The sequence below is a fragment of the Magnolia sinica genome, chromosome 4 (assembly GCF_029962835.1).
Source record: "Magnolia sinica isolate HGM2019 chromosome 4, MsV1, whole genome shotgun sequence".
Classification (NCBI taxonomy): Eukaryota; Viridiplantae; Streptophyta; class Magnoliopsida; order Magnoliales; family Magnoliaceae; genus Magnolia; species Magnolia sinica.
The window spans coordinates 112,715,831-112,734,832 of NC_080576.1; the positions used below are offsets into that span (position 1 = coordinate 112,715,831).

At 43.5% G+C, this 19,002-nt stretch overlaps 3 protein-coding genes across 3 annotated transcripts; 1 reads left to right on the forward strand and 2 right to left on the reverse strand.

Annotated features, from left to right (window-relative positions):
- Positions 1–423: 423 nt before the first annotated feature.
- LOC131243879 (17.4 kDa class I heat shock protein-like) lies at positions 424–1,181 on the reverse strand. The gene has a single exon (XM_058243499.1). It carries the CDS (start codon positions 1,091–1,093, stop codon positions 608–610), a length of 486 nt encoding a protein of 161 aa, XP_058099482.1. The 5' UTR covers positions 1,094–1,181; the 3' UTR covers positions 424–607.
- A 5,432-nt stretch (positions 1,182–6,613) lies between these two features.
- On the forward strand, positions 6,614–12,483 carry LOC131243880 (7-deoxyloganetic acid glucosyl transferase-like). The gene is made up of 2 exons (XM_058243501.1): positions 6,614–7,328; positions 11,429–12,483. The coding sequence occupies exons 1-2, from the start codon at positions 6,827–6,829 to the stop codon at positions 12,379–12,381; spliced, it is 1,455 nt and encodes a 484-aa protein (XP_058099484.1). The 5' UTR covers positions 6,614–6,826; the 3' UTR covers positions 12,382–12,483.
- A 2,389-nt stretch (positions 12,484–14,872) lies between these two features.
- On the reverse strand, positions 14,873–15,615 carry LOC131243881 (17.8 kDa class I heat shock protein-like). Its single transcript, XM_058243502.1, has one exon. It carries the CDS (start codon positions 15,516–15,518, stop codon positions 15,039–15,041), a length of 480 nt encoding a protein of 159 aa, XP_058099485.1. The 5' UTR covers positions 15,519–15,615; the 3' UTR covers positions 14,873–15,038.
- Positions 15,616–19,002: the final 3,387 nt, after the last annotated feature.

Genomic DNA, 19,002 nt, shown 5'->3' on the forward strand with positions numbered 1-19,002 from the left:
ACTTCATCCCATTGAGCATGACGTTTTAAACGGGTTGGATAGCATATAAACATCAAGGTGGAGCCCAGGAAGGTTTCAACGGTAGGAATTTATTTTCCCAAATTTCCCTCTAGTGTGACCCACACGAGTGCTGTATCCACCTCATTTTTAGTTTCGCATTCTAAACTGATCTCGGAAAACGGATGGACGGAATGGATTTCTAACATACATTTCAGTGGGCCCCCACCCAGTATCCTTGCGCAGGAACTTCATGCGAAAGGCTTTCGCAGGGAATCAGCGTCTGTGATTTTTAAGGTAATCAGGAATCAGCGTCTGTGATTTTTAAGGTAATTAGTTCATCCTGATGAATGGATTGGATGGCATATAAACCTACGGCACACCCTCGTAAGATCAATTAGATCCGAGCAAAGGGGGAGAGAGAGGTTAAAACCACCTGCAACGAAAACTCATTGAAGTAGAAATCAGAACCTAACGACATCCATTTACATTACCCACGACCAACCATTTCCACTACAGTCACCCATGACGAAACACAAAAGTATCCACATCCGCTCCATCGAAAACACGCCCTTCATCACAAAAACCCCTAAAATCCCCACAATAACGCTCAACCAGAAATTTCAATGGATTTCACATCAGGCTTCTTTACCTCTTCTTTCGGAACCGTTACAGTCAGCACTCCGTTCTCCATTGCTGCCTTCACTCCCTCCACCTTCGCATTCTCCGGCAACCTTAATCGCCTCAAGAACTTGCCACTTGACCTCTCGACGCGGTGCCACGTGTCCGTCTTCTCCTCCTGCTCGCGGCTCCTCTCGCCGCTGATCTGCAGCACCCGCCCGTCCTCGACCTCAACCTTCACCTCTTCCTTCTTCAGGCCCGGCAGATCGGCCTTGAACACGTGTGCGGCCGGGGTTTCTTTCCAGTCGATCTGTGCCCCTACGAAGGACGAGATCTCCGAGCGCGGGCGAGAGGAGGATGGCAGAGATGGGACGTTGGAGGAGAAGGGGAAGCCGTCGAATGGGTCCCACACGTCGAGCGAGAATGGATCGAAAACGTTGGTCCGGCGACCGAAGATGTTGGGGATGATCGACATTTTCTCAAAATGTCAGGGGTAGAGATGGAAATTTTTGTAGGCAATTTCAGAATTTTTTTCGTCTCCCTCTTCGGGTCAACTACAGTCGGATACGATGCTTTATAAGGCGAGGGTATTCTGGAGACTTCCTTCGCTGGAAAAAATCTGCAATGTTCCGGAATGTTCTATCAGTCTCGGCACGTGTGAGCTAACGCGTGTTGTACCGCTACCTCGTGCTATCAACAGGCCGGGTCTGGAGTTGGCCTAGCCCAGATCAGGCCCAGGACGGCCCATCCACCTGCCCGGGGCTACGTGGGGTCCACAGAGATGTCCGTGACAAAGCCACTCCGTGCATCTGTTTTGAAAGAGCACAATAAGGTAGATCCAGAACTCAGGTGAGCCACACCAACAAAACGGTGGAAAAGCAACGTCCACCATTGAGACCTTCCTTCCTGAAGCTGACCATGTTGCTTTATATGTCATCCAAACACTCCGTAGAATTATTACCAGTTGCAAGAACAAATATTATCCTAATAAAAAAAACTCCTGTCACAGTCACCGTCAAGCTTTCGTGTGGTACGGCCCACATGATCACTTTTGGATCTCCTTTATTTTTAAAATCATGTCCTATTGTACCGTTTTATCAGGTCTTTCAAAACATACGAACGGAGTGAATTTCTCACGGACATTTCTATGGCCCTAGTCACACGGATATATCCGGGTCTGGGTCACAGAAAATCCGCTCCGCACTTTATCGCAACTTTTCGTCTTAGTTTCTATCTTCAACGTTAACGATAGGCCATTTCAACCTTATTTGGGTCACAGCGTATAAAAGAAACGAACGGCTATAAATTAACGTCTTAGCCATCATTTCACTTGGGTGCATTGAGACCCACATGAGGAGTGAAACTAATTGTGTTTCGAAGCATAAATCTAAGCATTACGAAGAAATGGGAGACTCATCCTTCTCACTAGGGGCGCTGACGTAGAGCCATCCAGACCATTCAAATTGTGGGTCCCATGGGGAGCGGGGCATATATCTGAGAGCAGTTTGATTAAGTAATCATGACCGTCCAATTAATGGCTGTCAAACGAATGGTTAAAGGTGAAATAGCTAGTGGTTCAAATTGAAAGGGAAACATTAGATGTAGTGTAACTTTCCATTTACAGCTGAGTCAGCAATTTGGATGGTCTAGATTGCTGTACTTTGCTAATGCCAGGTGTGTTTGAGGATGCATATTGCTTGCGACAGGAAGCTAGGTGAGGCCCACCATCATGTTTGTGACAAATTCACCTGGTGCATCCGTTTCACCAGATGAATGTGGGACATGGACTAAAAATGAGACATCCAAAACTCAATTGGGCCGCACAACTGAAAACAATGAGAATTTTTTTATTTTTTATTTTCCTTTTTCTACCGATGCACTTACACCCCCACACGCCACATTAATTTTTCACTACAAAGGGTACTCCAAGCCCCATGACTTCGTGTTGAATCTCCTGTGAGTCTACTAATGAAGATTGAAATCTTTGAAACATTCATCGCCACATAAGTTTTGGATTAGGCCTTATTTTTTAATAACTTTTTTCAGTTTAACCCAATAAGAATGACTCGTATGGATGGAATATAAAATTACGGTGGACTCCAAAGAAGTTGAATTGAGTAGGCATGCATCCTAATACTAATGATGAATCCAGTATATCAGTGTTACCTCTTTACGATCTGATTTTAAGGGAGTTGATCTTGACCTTGTATCTTCACAATGATTTTGTTTGAATGCTTAAACATAGAAGGATGCCTGCAAATCATAACGTCCAACAATCAATATGGAGGTTGAGTGGGACCTAACCTATGATTTTTTATTGAGCTGTTAACGTAAGTAGGGTAAACAAAATGAACAGGTGGGGATGAAAATGCCTGAAAATCCAAATCAATGAAAGATTTGGAGTAGAATTTCATTTGCAACAGGTAAAAGAGTTACCAACTCTCGGAGCCTGTTCGTCTCTGAGAATTTCCAGCAAGTGGCGCTGAAATCACCGTCATTACTCTCCTCGATCATTTAGTAGAGAAATAAAATTACTGGTCAAATGTAGAAGTATTTAGGAGACATTTAAGGCCTATTTGGCTCATAAGTTGCTTAAGAAATGTAGCTTATCTTAGTTTCTAAGATAAGTATGTTTGACAAACAATATACTCATCATCTTCTCCTCTCTGTCTCTTTTTATCCCTCTCTTCGGCCTCTTATGAAAAGTAAAAAAGCTAAAAATAAATAAACAATAATTAATTAATTAGAGTGTTATGTACTTTTAAGTAAAAAAGTTACTTATAACTAAACATAAAGCAAACTTACTTATCTAAAATAAGTCACTTATGTAAGTAGAAAAAGTAACTTATTTGGTGGTATCTAAATGGGCCCTTAAACTAATTGTTGCACTTTTACTTCATAATATTACGAATATCTTCAATTCAAACAGCAACATTAGATTATTTTGGTGATGATTTAATGTTGAAGTAATATAAAATTATCATCATTAAAATTTTATCATAGATAATTCAACCAATATAAAAATTGCTTTCATCAAGGTCAAATTCAACTAATGTTAGATAACAATTTAAGATAATTCGTAATTATTATCTATTTCCTTTACATTATTATCATAACTATTGAAATAAATAAGCCCTTAACTTATTAAGAAACAATTCATATTCCAAACTGATGTAGGGTGGGTCGCAGACAGCTTCATGTCCAAGATAAACCAGAGAAGGCTCGATCAAAGGCTTGATCGAAGGCGGAAGTCATTAAGACTATCGGAACCTTAAAACAGGCATATTTCACAAATCGAAATAAATTACTCAACATAACATATATGATTTTGGGGTAGGACGAACTACTTTAGAGATTCTATCGGATCGATGTTGAATTTCATGTTTATTTCCGTTTTTACTATTTTTATTAAATTTTGGTTTGATTGTAACTCTTCATCCATTGGGTTTTAGGAGTTGTGTCCAATATAAAAAATGCTTAGAATAATTAGGAGAATACCATAGTCAAGCCACATAAGATACTTACTATAAAAAGTAAATTTTTTATTTACAGTAAGTTACAAATTTTAGAGAGTTTTAGTTGTAATTTAATTCAATAATTTCTTTCAAGACTTGGTATCCCTATTTAAAGGGTTGTAGACTTATTTATATCAATTATCAATAAATTTATTTTGACAAATTAAGACATGGAAGTGCATGCTCACCAACTCAAATATCTTATACCATTTAGAAAAATCACGGTGATTCCATCTTACTTTGCATTGTGAAAGTAGCATATCTCAAAAATCACATTTCTAGCTAGCCATTTAACTATTGGCTAGTAAATAAATGGTTAAAAGTAAAATGGCAGGTTGTTCAAACTTAAAAACAAAAAATGAGACGAATATTGTTTCCCACTTATTGCAATATGCTCCATCCAAAGTTAGGTAAGCGATGCCAGTGAATCCAGATTGCCTTGCGATGATTCTCCCCTAATGCTAAGCTTCATGGTCCACCATCATGTATGTGATATATTAACTTCATTCGTCCATTTCTCTGGGTGATGCTCGGATGCTAATTAAAAATTGGATAGGCATAGAACTCAAGTGGGCCACACCACAAAAAACACAAATACAAGTAAGTTACACCATAAGAAATATTGGAGAACGAATCCATGCCTTTGGGTTCCGAGTCCTTACCTCAGTGGTAGACCCTGAGGAATTTCAACACAGGGTCTTGGGTTCGATACCCATAGGTGGTGAAATCCCACTAAGGCATGCATGGGTGTGCGCTGGGTGCATGTGTAAAAAATGAGTGATAAATAAAAAAGAAAAAATTCTAAAATAAAATCCCTGCCTTCCAAGCCTTATTGGAGAAACATGAGTTTTGCATTTTACCTTTCCAAAAGTGGCAAATAAACATCTTTGATGACCCCTAAAAAGGTTTCAACAGTAGGTGTCATTATTGCCATTGCTTTCTGTAGTGTGGCCCATTTGAATTTTAAATCTAGGATCAACACAAATGATAAGTGTGGATGAAAATATATACATCATAGTAGGCCTACAGAGGTTTTTCAGTACTGACCACTATTAACTTGGCAACGGAGGCATCACTACCAAATCCGAGTACTTCAAATGTGGGAGGCGGATTGGCTGCCATGCCACACACCACCGACCTGGCTAGTGTGTTGATGCTATCAAGTTTTGTGGGTCTGGTGTTATATTCTAACCGTCTGTCCATTTGGCAAGGAGCCGAAAAATAAGGCCGATTAAAAGATCAAGTGGACACTGCAAAAGGGACAGTGGAATAAAATGTCTACCGTTGAAACCCTTTTGGAGTTCACATGAGTTTTGGATTAATATAATATTTGTTTTTTCTTCTGGCCTTATGAATAGATTAGATGAAAAATCTTTGTTATGGTGGGCCATACAAATGTTTTAAAGATGATAATCACTGCCCCACTACTATTTATGGTATGGTCCACTTAAGCTTTGGATATGATTTATTTTTGGATTCATGCTCCAAAGTGATCTCACCAAATGGATGAGCTCTGGATATGACTCATTCTTAGACGCATGCTCTAAAATGTTCTCACAAAATTTGATATAATAAATATATAATAGTGGGGCCTACTTTGTTTTGATTTCCTTTGAACCGTTCCATGGCCGGTCGAGGAGCGTGGGTGCTCATCTTCACAGGACACGTACGCCACTAGCTAGGGTGCGAAGTTCGTGCGCCAAGCTGTCTGAACGGTTCAAAAGGAAATTAAAGTTAGATGAAACCCATGGTGATATATTTTCTATATGTTCATCCATTTGGTGAAATTATTCCAGAACATAAGTTCAAAAATGAGTTGTATCCAATGATTAAGTAGACCACACCACAAATAACAATAAAATAATGATTCTCATCATTAAAATATTTGTAAGGCTTACCATAATGTTTGTTTTCTTTATTTTCTATCTAATCAGTTTATAATTATAAAAACCTTGATGAAGGGAAAAAACAAATATTATACTAATCTAAAGTAATTTTTTGACCCTTAAAAAGTTTTAATGGTAAACGTTCAATCCCCCTATTTTTTGGGGTGTGGTCCACTTAATCTCTGAATCTGTCTTATTTTTCAGGTCAAGCCTTAGTAAAAGCTCGCAAAATGGACGGACGGTTTGGATATAACTCATACATTCATGACCGCATAATTTAGTGACGCCAACACACAGGGGAGATCAGTGGTGTTTGTTACACCAGCCAATCCGACTTTCTCCAACATGGCGTGAAAAGGATAGATGAAGCAGGCACACCAGGCAATCCGCTTTCTCCAATGTGGGGGTGAAAATGATAAATGGAACGAAGCCATCATGATATACTACGTGGTCCTACCGGTGGAGTTAACGTTGTGTAAATTCACACAGATTGAGCAATCTAAACCTTTTGATCTCAGTCACTCAATTTGGACATTCTCGAGATTTTATTTGAACCATCTGTTATGATAACCCTCACTTGGATGAATCATGATCGTCCGGTGGCGGTAATTTACTAGGCCATGCACCATCCACAATTAGCCATATGATTTGGTTGGCTCGTGTATCAACTGCACGAGAGCTAGGCATCGAACTGGATGTTGGCCTAACTTGTTTAAACAGGTGGTAAACTAACTTATTAGCCACATCAATTAGAAATAGCGATTCACGCGGAGAGAAAAATCGTCCCATGTGCAGCACAGAGCAACCATGGAGAAAGCTCCCCCGCACGTGCTCATCTTCCCTTTCCCACTCCTCGGCCACATCAACTCCATGCTCAGGTTAGCAGACCTCTTATGCCTAGCTGGCATCCACGTCACCTTCCTCAACACCGACCACACCCACCACCGCCTCCTCCGCTCAAACCCTAACCTCCTGGCCGGCCGGCCCGGCCTTCGATTCCGAACAATCTCCGACGGCCTCCCGGTAGACGAGTCCCGACGGCCCGCTCGGTTCACGGACCTCTTCTTCTCGCTCAGATCGGCGACGAAACCGCTCCTCAGGGCGATGCTGGCCGGTTCCGGCGGGCGGCCGGGATCTGATGACACGGTGACGTGTATTGTGGTGGACGGGCTCTTGACGTTTGCGATCGATGTCGCAGATGAGCTTGGGATCCCGATCTTCATCTTTCGTACGGCCAGCCCTTGCAGCTTCTGGACTTTTTTCTGCGGTCCGGCACTCGCTGCAGGAGGTGAGCTCCCATTTGAAGAAGGTGAGCTCGTATTCTCGACTCGAGGCTTTCCATCTTTTGGGCGCGGCTTCGGTGGAACCCCGGATCCACCGAGGTGGTTGGGACCCTGACTGTGGGGCTCACAGTCATGCATGTGTCCACAAGAATCCACCCATTTTGAAAGCTGTCGTGATCTCAAAATTGAAGCAGATCCAAATCTCCGGTAAACTATAGTACATGAAACAGTGGTAATTCACCATTAAAAACTTATCGTGGGCCACAAAAGCTTTAGATCGAAATGATATTTGTGCGCTCTCTTCTCATTTAGGTCTCCGTGGTCCACCTAAGATTTGTGTCAGCTTCATTTTTGAGAGCATGACCTAAAATGAGCCTTCAAAATGGTTGGACGGTGTGGATTTAAGACACATACATCAGTGTGAGTCCCACAGTTAGGGGTCCTAGATCCAATGCTTAAAATAATCTGAGAAAAGGGATTGACGGCTTGGAATTACAGATACATCACGGTGGGCCCGCCCACAGAACTGCCCGTTCGGAGCTAGGGACGGGCGGAAATGGAATGGCTACTCCCCCTGCCACCAGCCAATGGCCGGTGGTCGGTGCTCTGTGGGCCCGCCATGATGTACGTGCTTCGTCCATGCCGTCCATATATTTTTCTAGATCATAAATGAGACAAAAAATGAGATATATCTTAATCTCAAGTGGACCACATCACAGGAAACAGGGTTGAATGAACGGAGACCATTAAAAACTTTTTGTGGGCAATAAAAGTTTTGGATCAAGTTTATCTTTGTTTCTTCCCTTCATCTGGGTCTGTATGACCTAATCAACGGATTAGATGTCAAATAAACAGTACAGTGGGCCTTAGAAGGATTTTAATGGTGGATATCCAATCACTATTGTTTTCCTGTGGTGTGGTCCACCTCAGATTTATATCCCTCTCATTTTTTGTATCAAGCCCTAAAATAATATGTAAAAATGGATGAACGTAATGGATGAAACATATACATCATGGTGGGGCCCACAGAGCACCGACCACCAGCCACCAGGCTGGTGCCAGGGGGAGTAGCCAATCCGTTTCCGGGACGGGCGGGGGTAGCACCCAATCCGCGTCCTATCACAGGCCTTTAGCAGGAAGTTGCTGCGCTGGAACCAGGTGGGGCGCACTGTGATGTTTGTGAGAAATCCTCATCTTCCATCCGTTTTCTGAGTTAATTTCAGGACATGATGTGAAAAATGAATCGTATCTAAAACTTAAGTAGGCTGTACTAAAGGAAAAATGTGGTTAGGGAATTTTGCACCATTGAAACCTACTTGGGTTCGGCAGTGATGTTTACATGACATCCATTCTGTTAATAACTTCATTCCTACTGTGATGAAATGACGGCACAAATATTAGCATGATTCAAAATAGTTGTGGCCCGCGAATATTTCAACTGTGGACGTTCAATTATCACATTTTCGGCTCACTTGAGCTTTGGAAACAGTTCATTTTTGGCATTATATCCTAAAATGAACTTAACAAATGGATAGCCGGGGAGGATTTCTAACAAACATCACAGTGGGCCCTACATGAGTTCCCAGCGCAGAAACTTCCTGCCTAAGTCTTTTGCACGAAATCCGCGTCCTCCGCGTCCGGCCTTAAAGGGACTCGGATTTACTGCTAAACCCTTGAGCAGGATCATGCGCAAGGATGCTGGGCGGGCCCACGGAAATGTTTATGAGAAATCCACCCGGTCCATCCATTTTGTGAGCTCATTTTAAAGTTGTGCGACCAAAACGCAGATGTTTCCAAAACTCAAGTGGGCACACGAGAGGAAACAATGGGCATACAATGAGCAACTTTGAAATCTTCTTACGTGCGTAAAAGTTTTGTATCAGAATGTCTTTTTGGCGCTTTCACTTCATCCCGCTGGGCTTGAACTTGTTTTTTTGGTTAAACACGCACACACACACACCCCACACACTCACGCTGATGGAATTTCACCACTTGTGGGTACTCGAACCCTTGACCAGGAGTTGAAACTCCTGAGAGTCTACCACCTGGGCAAGAGGAATGGCCTTATAAACGGTACAGTGAGTCTATAAGCATCAAGTGGACACTTAGATCCATAACTAGGCCGCAGACCGAGTGAAGATACCTGGTTTCAACACTGTAGTCTTGGTATCAATTCCCCAGTGCGGGTAGCTAGCAGTGAAGTATGAACTAACAATGTTATGTGTACTAACAAGCTAACCCAAAAAGAAAAAGAGTGGAGCCAAGAAGGTTTAAACTCTAGGAATTTCTTTCCCCAATTTCTCCTCTCGTGTGACTCACTTTGAGTTTTGTATCTACCTCATTTTTAACGGCAGGTCTTAAAATAATCCAACGACACCTCAGTTTTCATGGCAGTTCTTAAAATAAGCTAACAAAACGGATGGATGGAATAGATTTCTCATATACATTGCAGTAGCCCTGCCCAACGTTCTTGGGCAGGAACTTCCTCCAAAAGGCTTTACCCCGGTTACAATGTGGTGGGTGTTTCCTTGACCATGGGCCCACCTTGACGCATACGTGATATATCCATGCCATTCATCAGTTTTTTCAGCTCTTTTGGGATAATGGTAAAAAAATGAAGCAGAAACAAATTTAAGTGAACCACACTCGATTAAAAAGTAGTTATTGAATGCTGACATTAAAAACTTCCAATGGCTACGATAATGTTTATTTACCATACAATAAGATCACACAAGGCCGGTTAGGGATTACTCACCAACCAACCACCACCAAGATGGTACAAGTAATTTAATCCTTTGGATTACACCCCATATTTGGAAAAAGATGGCTCGACTTTCTTTAATTATTTTTTTCTTGACTGAATATCACACCAGCTTAAATGGGCTAGGCGACACTTTTGGGAGCAATTTTCTACCTAATATAGGGACTCCGTGTCACGTTAAGACATGATAGTTTCACAATCGTCCAAAAACTTTATAAATACATCTACCTCAAACGAGAAGAGGTAAGCTCCAAACCCATGTTCAAGTCCTTGATTACGACACCTCTTGTTGCCCACATCTCCCTAGTCTTTGCAGTTCCATTAGCGGGGATACATTCACGATTAATTGCATCAATTGGTCCAAAATCTAGTGACAACAAACTTGATCTAAAATTTTTGTGGGCCCACAAAAAGATTTTAAAGGTCATCCGACACTGTTTTCAGTGTAGTCTCCCTGAGATTTAGATCTTCTTAAGATCTGTGATTAATTCCGAAAGTGAGATGGAAAAATAGATGGACGGTGTTGATATACAAAAAAAATATGTATATCTACACGCACCCACGATCGGAAAATGGCCCGACAGTGATGTCTATGATTTTCCAATCTGGAAGAGATTTGGTAGGTGGTCCATCAAAGTTGGTAGAGATTACCAAAACTCGTTCGACCCGAAAACCCGAGTATTCCTGGCAGCGGATAGGATCCTATTGTTCCTCTTTTTGAGAACGACAACCCATGCGCGTAAGCGTATGGGGATGCGATTGCGAACTGACACTGACAGTAGCGACCTGGATCATTATCTTAGGACATAAACCTAAATACAAGGTACACCTAAATCTTAAGTGGACCGCATCATAGGAAAACAGTGTTGATTGAACGGCCGCCGATTAAAACTTCCAAATGCCCACTGTAATGTTTATTTTCCAAACAACCAGTTGATTAGGTCACAAAGCGTGGATGAAAGGATAAGGCAAATACCATCTAGATCCAAAACTTTCGTGGCCCCCAAAATATTTTTAATGGTAGGTATTCAATCACCACTGTTTCCTGTGGTGTGGTGTGGTCCACTTGAGAATTTGATTTGCGTCGTTTTTGAGCTCATGCCCTACAATGAGCTGAAAAAATGAATGGACGGTGTAGATAAAATGATCCATCGTAGTGGGGGCCACAAAGCACCGTCCATCAGTCAGTGCCACCGTTCCCTCCTCACGTGGTTCTAGCGTGAACATGAGACTGCGAAACTGATGGACGGAGTGGATTTCATACACGTTCCCTCCTCACGTGGCGCGGGATGCATTTCTACGCTTACTTTAGCTCACGGGAGGTTCTTTAGACACTCCTCTAAAAATAGTTGCATTCTGTCTCAGACGACATGGATCGGCCCATAAGAGGCGTGCCGGGAATGGAAGCCTTCCTCAGACGTAGAGACCTGCCGAGTTTCTTCCGAGTCAAACAACTCAGTGACGTGCATCTCCAACTCATCTTGACCGCAACTCAAGACACGACTCGAGCTTCGCGCTTCATTCTCAACGCCTTCGAAGACATTGACGGCCCCATCCTGTCCCATATCCGAGCCCACTGCCCCACAACGTATGCCATCGGACCGCTCCACGCCCACCTCCAATCTCGACTCACCGAGTCAAACGATTCCCCACCTACCGATTTCACCCCATCTTCCATCAGCTTCTTGACGGAAGACAGGTCCTGCATGACGTGGCTTGACTCCCAGCCACACAAATCCGTCCTCTACATTAGCTTCGGAAGTATCGCGGCCGCGACTGGGGACCAGTTGCTGGAATTCTGGCACGGCGTGGTCAACAGTCAGACCCGCTTCTTGTGGGTCATGCGCCCGGACATCGTTGATGGAATGGGTCAGATGCCAGCCGAGCTTACGGAAGCAACAGACGAGAGGGGGAGACTTGTAGGATGGGCCCCACAAGTGGATGTGCTGGCCCACACGGCGGTGGGCGGGTTCTTGACTCACAGCGGGTGGAACTCGACGTTGGAGAGCGTGTCAGCGGGAGTACCGATGATTTGCTGGCCCTTTTTCGCGGACCAGCATATCAATAGTCGGTATGTTGAGGGGGTATGGAAGGTTGGTTTGGACATGAAAGATAGATGCGATAGAAGAACGGTTGAGATGATGATCAGGGAGTTGATGGAAGGGAAGCGGGAAGAACTGGTGAAATCGACGGCTAGGATTGCTGATCTGGCGAAGAGAAGTGTGAGCCAAGGTGGGTCATCATACATGAGTTTTGAGAAATTGGTGAAGGACATCAGATCAATCAACTCCGGGCCGCATCCTGATGGAGGAAAATGATACTGGACGGTGTCAGAGACTCATCTTCATCGTACATGGGCATATATGAATCATGACCATCCAGATTGGTTCACCATTTAAAAATGATAAAATCCGATAATCCACACCATTGGTTTCTGTACTCTTCCCAACATATCATTTCTTAGCAGTTCTGTCTTTGTTTCAAGATTCGAAAACTCGACTCGCTATAGGTTTTGGCGAGTTGAGTGGATGGGCGACTTGGTCGAGTCAACTCGTCACTCAGTATGGATAATAAAAAGTAATAAAGAAGAAGAAGAAAAGATATTAAGGGAAATGGAAAAAAAAAAAATCAGGAAAATTGGGAAAATGGTGGGAAACATCTATTATTTTGCATGTTGTGTGGATAACATTGATTACTTGGGTTGGAGTTATTCTATAGAAGTATTTACTTTTGGCCAAATAGAAAGAAAGCTTTTATTTAAAATATAAATAAAAAGAAGTAGAAAAAAGAAAAGGAGAAGCATTTAAGTGTTTGAATAGATCATTCTCACCATGATCAATGGAAGAGAGATGAGGGACACTGATGGCATGCTGATCCGACTTTGTGGGGCCAATGTGATGTATATGTTTTATCCACACTGTCCATCCGTTCTGCTGGCTCTCTCTGAGGTTTAAGCCCGAAAATAAGACAGATCCAAAGTTCAAGTGAATCACACCGTTGAAAACTTATCCAGGGCCCACGGAAGTTTTGAATTCAGCTGATATTTTTGTTTTTCCATCATCCATGTGTGTGACCTCATGAGCAGCGTGGATGACAAATAAGCATCATAGTAGGCCCTACGCGTGTCATTATCTCCACTATTTCCTGTGGTGCGGTTGGCTTGAACTTTGAATTTGCCTTCTGTTTTTTTTTCCTCATGCCCTAAAATGAGATGAATCGGGTGTGTGGAATTGGGGTGGTTTCTTACTCACATCAAATTGGGCCCGACGATGTAGAAGGGACATTATTACGTCCGACAAATGGAGCAGATTATGTGCGGCCCCAACCTTACTCAAAACATTTACACCCTGCATACTGTTGTGTGGTCCACGTGAGGTTTAGATCTAGCTCATTTTTTAGGCTCAATCCCTAAAACGATCTCGTCAGATGGGTCGGACAGTTTGGATATAATACTTCATGGTGGGGCCCACACGACCAATGTGGGTGAGATCCCTGAGCAAGGGGCCCACGTGATGTATGTGGCTTATATCCATGCCTTCCATCTATTTTGATGGCTCCTATAGGACATGATCCCAAAAATGAAGCATATCTAAATCTTAGATTGACCATAATACAGAAAATAGTGTAATCAACCATTAAAAACTTCTCTTGGGCCACAGTTTAATCAACCATTATTAAAAAATTATCATGGTAATCAACCATGAAAGACTTCTCATTCGCCGCAAAAGTTTTGGATCAACCTGATATTTGTGTGGTCTCTTCATCCAGGTCTTTGTGACCTTCTCAACAGTTTGGATGGCGGAAAAAACAACATTCCGGTGGCCCATGAGGTTTTTAATGGTGAGGATTCAATCATGACTGTTTCATGTGTATGATCCACCTAAGATTTCAATCTGCTTCATTTATGGGATCATGAACTCTTCGTGGACCACACCAAGAATAGCAGTGGGACAATGAGACGCCTACCATATCGCATATTTTCTATCAAATCTATTCATAAGTCACACAGATACGTATGAAGATGAAAAACAAATATCCATATTGATCCAAACAACCCCACTGGTTTTTGCAGAGTGATCCAATTGATCTTTTGATGTGCTCGCCAAATGGACGGACGATTTGGATATCATATGACTCGATTTGGATATCATATAACCCATGATGGGACCCACAGAACTTGGTGACGTCAACACACCATCCAGGTCGGTGGTATGTGGTACACCAGCCAATCCGCTTCCAAGGGCAGCGTAGAGAGGTGACACCATTGGGTACATTCTGATCCTTGATAGACAGGATCGTGGGCGCGGCTAGACCACTATAACAGACCGGGTAGGCTGGACACAAGCCAGGTGGGCCCGCGACAATACGTATAGCGCTGGGCCGCATCTAATAAACGTCGGTGGTTTGGACCCGGACTGATCCAAGGATAGGACCAGCACCTAGCTTTTGCGATACTTTCCACAGCGTTAGGCCCAAAATGGCGACAATAGGATCTACGATTTCTGTTGGCGGGCCTGGACCTGGGGCATTTAGAGCCATGAGTGGTGATGTACCAAGCCTGTCCATCTTGTGGGTCCCATCACGGATGGCCCATTTTCGAAATCACGCCTGTTATCCTAGATATCAACTTTCTTGTTGGCCATCAGCCGCTGTTGATTCCTACCATTGTTCTGCAAGGATTGTCCGATCCACATACAGATTTTTAACCATTTCCCATCATGGTAAAGGCAACGATATTAACGGTTCTGATTAACAATCCAACTACACTACGTCTCACATTTTTTATTAACTACGCAGAAGAAAACTCCATTAAACAGTGAAAACCAAAAGTACATGTGTATTTGTTGAAGAAAGGTAGTCCGCAGAACTACCCTAACACACAACACAAACAAGCAACACCGGAACAACACATAACAAAATACCCCCAAGGACTAGAGACCATTTACCATTCTGCCTATTCTGCCCTTCTCCTTTCTCAGCCAGAGATTTCAATGGCCTTCACATCGGGCTTCTTCACCTCCACTTTTGGAACCGTTACAGTCAGGACTCCGTTCTCCATTGCTGCCTTCACTCCCTCCACCTTCGCATTCTCCGGCAACCTGAATCGCCTCAGGAACCTGCCACTTGTCCTCTCGACGCGGTGCCACGTGTCGTTCTTCTCCTCCTTGTCCTTGCTTCTCTCGCCGCTGATCTGGAGCACTCTCCCTTCTTCAACCTCCACCTTCACCTCCTCCTTTTTCAGCCCCGGCAGATCTGCTTTGAAGACATGCGCTTCGGGAGTCTCCTTCCAATCTATCTGCGTGTTTGCGAACTGGGAGGTTTCTCTGGTGAAATCGGAGCGAGATGGGAAGAGAGAGGAGTCGAAGGGGAAGCCTTGAAATGGGTCCCATACGTCGAGGGAAAAGGGATCGAAGACGTTGGTTCTGCGGCCAAAGACGCTGGGGATGATCGACATCTTGATGATTGCGAAGTTTGTAGAATGGGATTGTAGAGATTGGGATTTTTTTAGTTTTGATGGGCGTTTGGGATATATGAGAGATGGCTATTTGGAAATTCCTTCTGATGGTTTGGGAAGGAACGTGATTGGGAATTTATAGATAGATGAGAGGAAGGGTCCAGAGAAAGGAGACGGGTCCTGAAGCTTCGAGATGATTTCAGAAAGCGAGAGTATCGTGGGGCATGCGGATTGTGCGGTGACACCAACATCACCTAGCTACGTACTGTCAGGATCCTGTGGGGCCCACTGTTATGTATATGCTTTATCCACTCCGTTCATCCGTTTTTCAGATCATTTTAGGAGAATAGCACAAAGTAGAAGATATCTAAAGCTTTAATGGACCACGCCAAGGAAACAGTGGGGATAATAACGTCCACCGTTTAAACCTTTCTAGGGTCCACCTTGATGTTTATTTTGCCATCCAAAATTTTTCTAAGGTCACACAGACCTTGGTTAAGGGAAACATAAATATTATCTTGATCCAAAACTTTTGTGTCACCAAGAAGATTTCAACGGTGGACGTTATTATCTCCACTGCTTCCTTTGTTGTGGTATACTTGAGCTTTGGATATACTTCAAATTTAGATTCATACCCTAAAATGATCAGAGGAAATGAATCGACGGATAGGATAAAACAGATACATCACGGTGGACCCTACAGAATCCTAATACCACGTAGCTAGGTAGTGTTAGGTTCACGACGCAATCCGCGTCAGTTTCACGTATGCCTATAAGTAGGGTACATCTTTCGGTGATCCAGACCGTATCTATTTTTAATACAACCATGTATGGAGAGTGCCCCAGGAATAATCATTTATGAGAAGTTCCAGAGACCAATATTAGGAGCGTTTGAGTAGGCACTGCACATGGACGGTTAGGATCAGAACCATGGCTTAGATTAAGATTCTAGAGGGTGTTTGAATGGGCACACAGTTACAGGCTTGTAAAGCACAAGCCCGCCCATGTCTACATTAGTGAGCTCATCCTGGCCTGGCCCACAAAGCCAATCCACAACCGGCTTTATCGGAGCCCAACCCTGTTCCTAATTGCCAATTTGGGCTTGGATCGTCAAAAAAAAAAAAAAAAAAAACCCATGATTGTCTACTCTGGAAGACTTTACGGTCTGGGCTAACTGTTATTGATGCTGTCTACGTGGGCCCAAGCACGAGAGCATGACCATAATTTCATAAGAAGCGACTGGGCATCAATTTTCGGACCCTGATCATCGCAACCGTAAGAATTGTTGATCGGATGGTGTAAATGGCATGCTAAGCAAAGGCTCACTTCGACCACCAACAATATCAGCCTCAAAATGAAATAACCACTGAAATTAATGTTAACGATCACACTACACCAGTTGGGTTGGTGTCAACCTGGCGTCACCTCTTCAGGTGGCTGTCGGGGAATGGCAACAAACCTCTAGCATTTATCACAATTCTGAATGAGCTTCCGGGCATCCCGTTGAATGGGCCTTTCCGAATGACCTTGTGAGCCAGGGATCGGCCTCTCGAGTGATTACCGCAAATGTCTTTATGAATTTCACGCAAGGTATAATCAGCTTCACTCGGCCTTAGGCATTGCAGGAGCGGTGCGTAGTATCCTTTCTTGTACAACACTCTGTTGAGCATGGTGTAGCGGGCTACGCGGTTCTTCAGTCGTCGAGCCTCAGCTCGATCTTCGGGGAGTACGTTGATCTTAGGATATCTGACAATTGGATTGACCCAAGATGACTCAGAATTGATGGGGAGCAGGGTTGAGGGATGACTCAGAATTCAATGGGGACGGACCTAGGGATGTTGTCTTCGTTGGCTGAGGCGAGTTTTGCTAGGAGTTTGGTTTTGACGTTCTCGGCTCTCGGGATTCGGGTAATAGAACATTGATGGAATCCGGCGATCAGCTTTTTCGCTTTCATAAGATACGCTTTTAACCTCTCCTTCCTAGCCTGATATATATCGGCTATCTGGTAGACGACTAGTTGGGAATCGCTGTACACGCTTAGATGAGTAACTCCTAAGCTGGCTGCTAGACGGAGTCTTAGGAGCAGAACTTCGTATTCTGCTGTATTATTAGAGGCTTGAAATCCAAGTCTCAAGGCATATTGTATAACTGTGTGATCAGGAGTCTCCAGAACTATCCCTACCCCGCTTGCCTTAGAGTTGGATGAGCCATCTACATAGAGTTACTATAGAGGTGGGTGGGTGGTGACTGATCGGACGATGCCCTTGGGTCAGTAGAAGGGGTTTCTGTTTGCACTGTGACTTTGATGATGAAGTCTACCATGGCTTGTCCCTTAATTGCTACCCTAAGCTTGTAATGGATGTCGAATTCACTGAGTTCGATCGCCCATTTTGTGAGTCGTCCTGAAGCCTCCGGTTTCTGTAGTACTTGGCGGAGAGGCTGGTCGGTCATAACGATGATCGAATGAGCTTGAAAGTATGGCCGTAGGCGTCGAGATGATACGACTAGTGCTAAGGCCACTTTTTCTAGGGTCGTATACCTTGTCTCTGCCGGGACGAGGGCCTTGCTAATGTAATATATGGGAAATTGTTTGCCTTCATGTTCATGGATTAGGGCTGAGCTTACGGCTGCGTCGGATACTGCCAGGTAAATCAGCAGAGGCTCGCCTGACTCAGGCTTAGAAAACAGTGGTGGTGATCCTAGATATTCCTTGAGTTGCTGAAGGGTGATCTCCCATTCCTCTGTCCAATTGACAATTTGTCGGCCATTCAATTGTTTAAAGAATGGGAGACATCTGTCGGTAGCTTGGGACACGAAGCGATGTAATGCCGCTATCCTCCCGGTCAACCGTTAGATATCTTTGATCATCTTCAAGGATTTCATGTCGAGCAAAGCCTTGATTTTCTCCGAATTAGCTTCGATTCCCCGTTGGCTGACCAAGAACCCAAAGAATTTACCCAAGCTTACGCCAAACGCGTATTTGCTCGAGTTGAGCTTCATCTCATATTTTTGGAGGATGAGGAACATTTCCTCTAGGTTAGCTATATGGTCGGTCGCTTTGACGCTCTTAACGAGCATGTCGTCGATATAGACATCCATTGTCCGTCTTATCTGTCGGGCGAATATTTTGTTAACTAACCTTTGATAGGTAGCTTCAGGGTTTTTAATCTGAACGGCATCACTTGGTAACAATAAAGGCCTTCGTCGGTGACAAAGGTGGTTTTTGATTTATTAGATTGATGCATTATAATTTGATTATAACCAAAGTAAGCATCCATAAAGCTAAGTAACTCATGCCCCGCGGTACTTATCAACCAGCTGATCGATCCGAGGAAGGGAAAATTTATGTTTAGGGCAGACTTTGTTCAAGTTGGTATAGTCTATACAGACTCGCCACTTCTCATTAGCCTTCTTGACCAACACGACGTTGCCCACCCACTCGGGGTAGTATATTTCTTCAATGAAATTGGCTCTGAGGAGTTTT

Bases quoted from the DNA above. Each gene is read 5' to 3' on its own strand.
- LOC131243879 (XM_058243499.1), bottom strand. From the start codon at position 1,093: ATGTCGATCATCCCCAACATCTTCGGTCGCCGGACCAACGTTTTCGAT.
- LOC131243880 (XM_058243501.1), top strand. From the start codon at position 6,827: ATGGAGAAAGCTCCCCCGCACGTGCTCATCTTCCCTTTCCCACTCCTC. The intron at 7,329-11,428 runs GTGAGCTCGTAT...ATTCTGTCTCAG, and splicing joins TGAGCTCCCATTTGAAGAAG to ACGACATGGATCGGCCCATA.
- LOC131243881 (XM_058243502.1), bottom strand. From the start codon at position 15,518: ATGTCGATCATCCCCAGCGTCTTTGGCCGCAGAACCAACGTCTTCGAT.